This window comes from Oncorhynchus masou, chromosome 29 (assembly GCF_036934945.1).
Source record: "Oncorhynchus masou masou isolate Uvic2021 chromosome 29, UVic_Omas_1.1, whole genome shotgun sequence".
Taxonomy (NCBI): Eukaryota; Metazoa; Chordata; class Actinopteri; order Salmoniformes; family Salmonidae; genus Oncorhynchus; species Oncorhynchus masou.
In genome coordinates, this window is record NC_088240.1 from 60968555 (window position 1) to 60977067 (window position 8513).

The 8513-nt window shown below is 43.0% G+C and overlaps 1 protein-coding gene across 1 annotated transcript; it reads right to left on the minus strand.

Annotated features, from left to right (window-relative positions):
- Positions 1-5216: 5216 nt before the first annotated feature.
- Positions 5217-8490, minus strand: tektl1 (tektin like 1). The gene is made up of 8 exons (XM_064947170.1): positions 8108-8490; positions 7609-7893; positions 7319-7423; positions 6905-7070; positions 6388-6554; positions 6219-6314; positions 5907-6020; positions 5217-5726 (listed from the first exon to the last, which is right to left on the minus strand). Exons 1-8 carry the CDS (start codon positions 8369-8371, stop codon positions 5529-5531), a joined length of 1395 nt encoding a protein of 464 aa, XP_064803242.1. The 5' UTR covers positions 8372-8490; the 3' UTR covers positions 5217-5528.
- Between the last annotated feature and the right edge of the window lie 23 nt (positions 8491-8513).

Genomic DNA, 8513 nt, shown 5'->3' on the forward strand with positions numbered 1-8513 from the left:
ATCTATATTCCTGTACCAAAATGGTACAATAACTCGAGCAAAATCAGGCCCTGCGTCAATTCATATCCATAGGTATGCCGCGTTAAAATACTAGTCGGAACTAGGAAGCTTAGACATTTCCGATTTGCTAATTCGTTGATCACCGCACGTGTACAACCAGTTTGCAAGTCGATTTTTTCCGAGTTTCCTAGTTCCAACTAGAACGTGAACGCGCAATATTCCTTGTAGAATGAGCCAGAATCAAAAACAGCTGTTAGAGATCTAGTCGCACAACGCTCGTGCCACCGAGGACATTTGAACTGCAGGGAAAATATTAGATACATTGGATTAAAATATTATAATAGATGATTATGCCTGCCTATTAGTTTTGATAGACTAGACAAAAATAGTCAGGGCCTATAAAAATGAAGAAAATACAAATAGACAATTATATATTATATCCAGAGAAGTTATTATCCATACAGTGAATGCTTTGTATGTTGTTAGCTCTCATTTTCAACTTTCATGACAGATAAATGTGGGATTTTGTTAATTATATGCCTAGATGTAAAGAAGTGTTAAGCACATTATTTTCACATTACTTGAGCAAAAACCATGCGTGTGTTTGCTCATATCTAGAAAATGGTCAGTTCAATGGAAAATATCTTTAATGTACAAGAAGCACACATATTTGTGTTAAACACCTGGGCCACATTCAACAGAATACAACGTTTTGGAAAGGACAGATAGAAATACGGTATGTATAACAAACATGCCTCTCCGACAATTAGAACAAGGAATCATGCCAGCTCTATTCATCACATTTATATCTGAAACTTTTTGACGACGCAAGCCAACTGAAAGTGGTCATGGTTTCCTTATGAATTTAGCAGCAGTGGCATTATATTTAAAGATGGGTAAATCACAGTGAGAGAGTGAATGAGAGGAGAGTTAGAGCAGAGCCAGTCCAGTAGAAGGCAGAGGGTGCTGTGGCTCCATTACACAGGTGGGTGGAACAGCATTCATTGGTAAAGGTGAAGTTGAGGCCCATGGCTTACTTCTCACCAGTCAGGCCACACAGGGCGGAGAGGACACAGCTCTTCTCATACAGCGTCACACTGAATTCTCCTGTAGATTAAAGGTGTTTATGGCTGAGTTAGCGTTACATTAATGGTGTTATTTGTACAAATCAAATTGATTTATATAGCCCTTCGTACATCAACTGATATCTCAAAGTGCTGTACAGAAACCCAGCCTAAACCCCCATACAGCAAGCAATGCAGGTGTAGAAGCACGGTGGCGAGGAAAAACTCCCTAGAAAGGCCAAAACCTAGGAAGAAACCTAGAGAGGAACCAGGCTATGAGGGGTGGCCAGTCCTCTTCTGGCTGTGCCGGGTGGAGATTATAACAGAACATGGCCAAGATGTTCAAATGTTCATAAATTACCAGCATGGTCAAATAATAGGTCTGGGACAGGTAGCACGTCCAGGTGAACAGGTCAGGATTCCATATCCGCAGGCAGAACAGTTGAAACTGGAGCAGCAGCATGGCCAGGTGGACTGGCGACAGCAAGGAGTCATCATGCCAGGTAGTCCTGAGGCTTGGTCCTATGGCTCAGGTCCTCCGAGAGAGAGAAAGAAAGAGAGAATTAGAGAGAGCATACTTAAATTCACACAGGACACCGGATAAGACAGGAGAAGTACTCCAGATATAACAAACTGACCCTAGCCCACCGACACATAAACTAATGCAGCATAAATACTGGAGGCTGAGACAGGAGGGGTCAGGAGACACTGTGGCCCCATCTGATGATAGGATATAACCCCACCCACTTTGCCAAAGCACAGCCCCCACACAGCTAGAGGGATAGCTTCAACCACCAACTTACCATCCTGAGACAAGGCCGAGTATAGCCCACAAAGATCTCCGCCACGGCACAACCCGGGGGGGGGGCGCAAACCCAGACAGGAAGATCACATCAGTGACTCAACCCACTCAAGTGACGCACCCCTCCTAGGGACGGCATGAAATAGCACCAGTAAGCCAGTGACTCAGCCCCTGTAATAGAGTTAGGGGCAGAGAATCCCAGTGGAAAGAGGGGAACTGGCCAGGCAGAGACAGCAAGGGTGGTTCGTTGCTCCAGAGCCTTTCCGTTCACCTTCACACTCCTGGGCCAGACTACACTCAATCATATGACCCACTGAAGAGATGAGTCTTCAGTAAAGACTTAAAGATTGAAACCGAGTTTGCGTCTCTCACATGGGTAGGCAGAATATTCCATAAAATTGAGCTCAATAGGAGAAAGCCCTGCCTCCAACTGTTTGCTTAGAAAATCTAGGGACAATTAGGAGGCCTGCGTCTTGTGACCGTAGCGTAAGTGTAGGTATGTACGGCAGGACCAAATCAGAAAGATAGGTAGGAGCAAGCCCATGTAATGCTTTGTAGGTTAGCAGTAAAACCTTGAACTCAGCCCTTGCCTTGACAGGAAGCCAGTGTAGGGAGGCTAGCACTGGAGTAATATGATCCATTTTTGTTGGTTCTAGTCAGGATTCTAGCAGCCGTATTTAGCACTAACTGAAGTTTATTTAGTGCTTTATCCGGGTAGCCGGAAAGTAGAGCATTGCAGTAGTCTAACCTAGAAGTAACAAAAGCATGGATTAATTTTTCTGCATCATTTTTGGACAGAAAGTTTCTGATTTTTGCAATGTTACGTAGATGGAAAAAAGCTGTCCTTGAAACAGTCTTGATATGTTCGTCAAAAGAGAGATCAGGGTCCAGAGTAACGCCGAAGTCCTTCACAGTTTTATTTGAGACGACTGTACAACCATTAAGAGTAATTGTCAGATTCAACAGAAGATCTCTTTGTTTCTTTGGACCTAGAACAAGCATCTCTGTTTTGTCCGAGTTTAAAAGTAGAAAGTTTGCAGCCATCCACTTCCTTATGTCTGAAACACAGGCTTCTAGGAAGGGCAATTTTGGGGCTTCACCATGTTTCATTAAAATGTACAGCTGTGTGTCATCCACATAGCAGTGAAAGTTAACATTGTGTTTTCGAATGACATCCCCAAGAGGTAAAATATATAAGTGAAAACAATAGTGGTCCTAAAACGGAACCTTGAGGAACACCTAAATTTACAGTTGATTTGTCAGAGGACAAACCATTCACAGAGACAAACGGATATCTTTCTGACAGATAAGATCTAAACCAGGCCAGAATTTGTCCGTGTAGACCAATTTGGGTTTCCAATCTCTCCAAATGAATGTGGTGATCGATGGTATCAAAAGCAGCACTAAGGTCTAGGAGCACGAGAACAGATGCAGAGCCTCGGTCTGATGCCATTAAAAGGTCATTTGTCACCTTCACAAGTCCAGTCTCAGTGCTATGATGGGGTCTAAAACCAGACTGAAGCATTTCGTATACATTGTTTGTCTTCAGGAAGGGAGTGAGTTGATGCGCAACAGCCTTTTCTAAAAATTTTGAGAGGAATGGAAGACTCGATATAGGCCGATAGTTTTTTATATTTTCTGGGTCAAGGTTTGGCTTTTTCAAGAGAGGCTTTATTACTGCCACTTTTACTGAGTTTGGTAAACATCCGGTGGATAGAGAGCCTATTATTATGTTCAACATAGGAGGGCCAAGCACAGGAAGCAGCTCTTTCAGTAGTTTAGTTGGAATAGGGTCCAGTATGCAGCTTGAAGGTTTAGAGGCCATGATTATTTTCATCATTGTGTCAAGAGATATAGTACTAAAACACTTGAGTGTCTCTCTTGATCCTAGGTCCTGGCAGAGTTGTGCAGACTCGGGACAACTGAGCTTTACACACTCAGATGGACATACTCAAGCAGAAACATGCGGGCACACAAACACAATGTATGTAACTAAAGGAGCTCTCACCGCGCTCCCCCACATCTTTGCTGGACAGACATAGCTGACCTGGAGGACACTTCTGAGGGAACTTGATACAGTCCAGTGGGGAGATGGCAGGGAAGACACAGGTGAAGCAAAACAGAGGAACTGAAAGAGAAAGATATTGATTACACTAAGAACAAAGTAAAATGAAAGTTTGGCGCAGGGACTGAAGGATAGTAGAGATTTTTGATTGATAATCTTCACTGACAATACAATATTACCTAAGGAAGGAGCTACAGTCTGATGATGGAAATGGGTGGGAGTGGCTCAATATACAAAGCTAAACACCAATTAGCTTCTCCCATAAACACACAGGCATGCACACACAAACACAATATATGATACATTGCAATATAAGCATTCCATTTCTAACTCCTTTCTCTTCCACTTACCCACAGATGGTACCAGACACAGTAAAAGCAGATGGCATAGAAGCTGCGACATCACTTGTTTTTTTGTCTCTCTCCAAACGAAGACAATATCCTGTATTTCCTTTGATTTGACTGCTTTCCCAGCTCCTCAAGACCTTTCTGTCTTCTCGTTATCTAGTTAGTCTAGATCATCTAAAGAACAATAACTTGTTGCAACCTTCTCTTATCCAGTTAAATGTGTTGATGTAGTCCTTTTGGGGGATGCGTCTGTACAAACTTATGGTATTATGCCAGTATGTTTAGTCTTCTCTCTCTTCATACATCGTCTGCTCAGTTCTGAAGATAGTATCTAGGAAAACGAGAGGCTACCTCAATTATCTCCCCACCCCAACACATCTGATTCAATGAGGACATTATCCGCCCAGTGATAAGACTGAAGTCACTCCTCCGCCATGGCTGATTTTAAAGTGTACACTGGAATCTGCATAAATACTAAAGTAGAAACAAACTATCTGAGTATTCAGTTAAATAGTGTGTATTGCAAGGAAGATACAGAAATGTATTGCTGAAATCTATAGTACTGCTTTGACGTGTATAGAGGACCTTTATTCAAGTATTCTGTAACCACTCACTAAAGAAGAGGCTTATTGAATCATCCCATAGTTTAGAGGCAGGACTGTCAAGTGACTTGCCGTCTTATGACTCGGACTGAAGAGGAGGGTGTGATGGAGATTGGACTTTAACAGTATACATATATTCACAGGTGATGTTGAGCATAAACAGTACAGCAAACTGTTTGTGATTCTAATGCAGTCTATGCTGAACATATTCAATTCGCAATATAGATGCCAAGCTGTACAAAATGGCAGTATGACAAGGAGATCAAGTACATGCCAATGAAACCCATGCACATGTAAGCTCTAAGGGACTCCCACACAATAAGCAATGGGGCTGAGTTTGCAGAGAAATACGGTTTGTTTATTTCAAGTACACAATCATGGTGTAATGCCGAAATGTGGTTAATTGAGCGCCACACATGACTAGGTTAAAAAACACACCTTCCTAATATCTTGTTTAAATTGTCCCCTTTTCAGCACATTGGTCCATCTTTCACTTCATATCCAAGAGAAAACACACATGCCGTTTGTATACACCTATAGATTCGGGCTCTTCTCTTTCCTTGATTCCTCTCATCTAATTCTCAAAATGCATTGGAGGAGAAGAAACATCGAGGAAAGATGAATTGAGTCATGCACTACATAATGAGTTTAGTACAACCCCTGTTGGAGGAAAGTGGGCATTGCTCGTCTGTCGACCAGCTGCCGCCGCAGCCTGACCACGGCAGAGTCCACCTGCTCTGCAGCCCTCTTGCCGTGCAGGTTGGCCACCAGCTGCAGACACGTGCCCTGCAGCCTGGAGAGCTCCTCTTCAGAGGACAGCAGGCAGTGTCTCAACACAGAACTACCCTGAGAAAAAACACAAAACTCAAGAGGGCTGAATTCAAACATGAGAGCAAGCACTTAACTCGACAATTGCATAAATCATGAATTGATGTCAATGGAAGACTTGCACAGAAATGTGAATCTACTACAGCAAATTCTACTTCAGTAATTCATGTTCATTTTTAGAGGAAGGTCGTTAGTTACCTGTATGAGATGAACAGCCTCAGGTAACTGGGTCCCAGGGTGTCTGTGGTAAACCTTTACTATAGGCCTGTTCAGTTTCTCTCTGGAAAGTATATCCCCACTGTACTCAGGGCCCTGGAAAACACATGACAACATAGGAAGATAGGGGTGGAGTAGTGAAGTCACCCACTATCAACATTATTACAACCAACCAACCATTACACCAATGTTAGTGACTCTTTCTTTACCAAATCAGCACAGATACAGACACTATCTCCAATGCACATGCTTATCCATGACAAAACTTACAGACAGTTCCACTCACATACTGACCAGTGCTCTGTCATGGCTGTGACGAATGCAGTTCAGCTGCCTCTGTTTGCGGAAAATGGCCTGCCTGGCGGCTGCAGACATAATTGTAAGATTTTGCTGTGTGAGAGAATGAGAGTTTTACTATTTTTACTTTTAAATGTTAAATACTATTGTATGTCCCATGCTGTACCTTCAGAGTGACTGTCTCAGCTATTTTCTTCACCAGAGCTTCATTGACAGTACGGTGGGCAGCTTTTTGCCTAGCGATGGCATTGCCAATCATCTGCCTGATGTTTTCTCGTAGCAGCTGTGATTGGTTCACAGCCAGAGTGGAAGACTCCAGAATCTGCTTACATTCTGAGAAGGGAAAGATGTGGGTAATTCTTTATTTTGCAGACCTGTTTCAGCTGATATTTGCCTAGTATCCACTAAGAGTGTATAGTAGAAATGGGCAATTTGTGGAGCTAACTAGCAAATGATAAGCCTACAGCTGCTGGTTTAAATAAATCCCAAATAAATAAATGAATGGCTATTATGTAACTATTATGTAATTACACTGTCACCATGTCGTGTCAAAGACAAAAACTAGGTGAATCACTGACAATAAAACAAAATGTAACCACAATAGGCACTATAAGGGACAAGGTGATGTCAATGCAGTGCCATAAACTGTGTTACATTAGTACAGTATGTTATTGACATAGCACCTGGAGTGAAGGGGCCGATTGGCTCTGGTAGTTTTATGAGGCCTTGGGAGGGAGTTCCCTGTCCCCCTGCGGAAAGAGAGCCAGAGCCAGTGTGTGGTAGAAGCTCTAGAACACGCGCTCTCTCACTGGCACAGTCCAACAGCTGCCTACTGCACTGACCCAGGGTCTATACACGGCAAGGAGAGAGAGAAATAAGGGCTCTTTTTTTAAACAAATATATCAATAGCAAATCAAGGGATATCTCAACAACTTTCTTGAATAGGCATAATCATAACCCTAGGCACCTGTATCCATTGAAAACCATAAAAAGAGAGAATGAGACCAATCACATTTGTTTTATAAAGCCCTGTGTACATTAGCATTTGTCATAGTGTTTTTACAGTAACCTGGCCTCGAGCAGTTAGATGTCATCACCTGTAGTTGGGCTAGTGTGCTCCTCAGAGTGCTCTCCATCTCCTGTTTCAGCTCAGTGAGTTCTCTCTTTTCACACTCCAGCAAATGGTCTGCTCCGTCTCTGCCCTGGAAACAGAACAATCATCTGAAGTGGTTTTTTTCTCATAGCCATACAGTAGATTGGAATACATATTGGCCTAATGTAGTCCAGCAAAGCAATACTGAGCAGAATAACTTGGGGTCAGGGGGAAATATGAAATGAACACAAATAAATTAAGTTGTGACTCATGCACTGCACACACTGAACTCACAGTCTCAGTAGAAGCTGGTCTTATGGTCCTTCCCTCCACACTCTTCTTGTTGATCAGCATTTCACACCTCAGGCTCCTCAGCATCCTCTCCAGGAGGCCTCTCTCCCGCTCCAGTTTAACGCATTCATGTGCCACCCGGCCAGCTTGTCTACGTATCTCGCCCTCCATTTCCCTCACACTGCGCATGTACTCCCTTGCAACCCCGACACTGGCCTCTGCACACTGCTCTCGGAAGCAGGGAGGGGGAAACGGGACCACAAATGTGGTGGTGGTAGCATATGGGAACTAAACATGACATAAGATAATGACATTGAAGTCTACATATACAACAATACATAACTTAATTTCATTAACTGTGATTGCATTATTTCGCAAAACAGCAATTACCACCAACATACATTTTTAGGCTAAAGCTTATATAGCCCACATGGTTCAAAATAGTGCACATTCATTCACTATTAATTTAATTCATCATAACTTTAAAATATTATGCTCTCACCATTGTGCCTGTGTTTTGGGGTCTGAGTTTATTCTTGCACAAAGCATCATGAGTATCTCCACTTCCAACCTCTTCAATTGTGTCTGTGCGCCTCCGGGTAAACGCGGTGGCGCTACAGCTCCGCGCACGGCTGATAGACCCCGGCGGTCCTGCGTGGGTTTGCCGCACCAAGTGTTCCGCTAACCGTATAGAGTGCATCGTATCATCTCGCCAAGACTGCGGTCCTATCGTCACAGAGGCTAGGGGAACTGACTGAACAGGCATTTTCTATTTACTCAAGCCTCTTTAAAATATATATATATTTAACTACCAAGTCTCTTTTGATTAGGCTACTAATTACGAAAAGTTCCTCTCAACCTGCCGAGGGTCAAATAAACTAGAGTTGAAATATCATCTCCAAAGCAAC

Excerpts from the sequence above, each read along its gene's own strand:
- tektl1 (XM_064947170.1), bottom strand. The coding sequence starts at position 8,371 with ATGCCTGTTCAGTCAGTTCCCCTAGCCTCTGTGACGATAGGACCGCAG. Across the intron at positions 7,894-8,107 it reads CCCAAAACACAGGCACAATG|TTCCCATATGCTACCACCAC; the intron begins GTGAGAGCATAA and ends TGTCATGTTTAG. Across the intron at positions 7,071-7,318 it reads GCACACTAGCCCAACTACAG|ACCCTGGGTCAGTGCAGTAG; the intron begins GTGATGACATCT and ends TGCCGTGTATAG.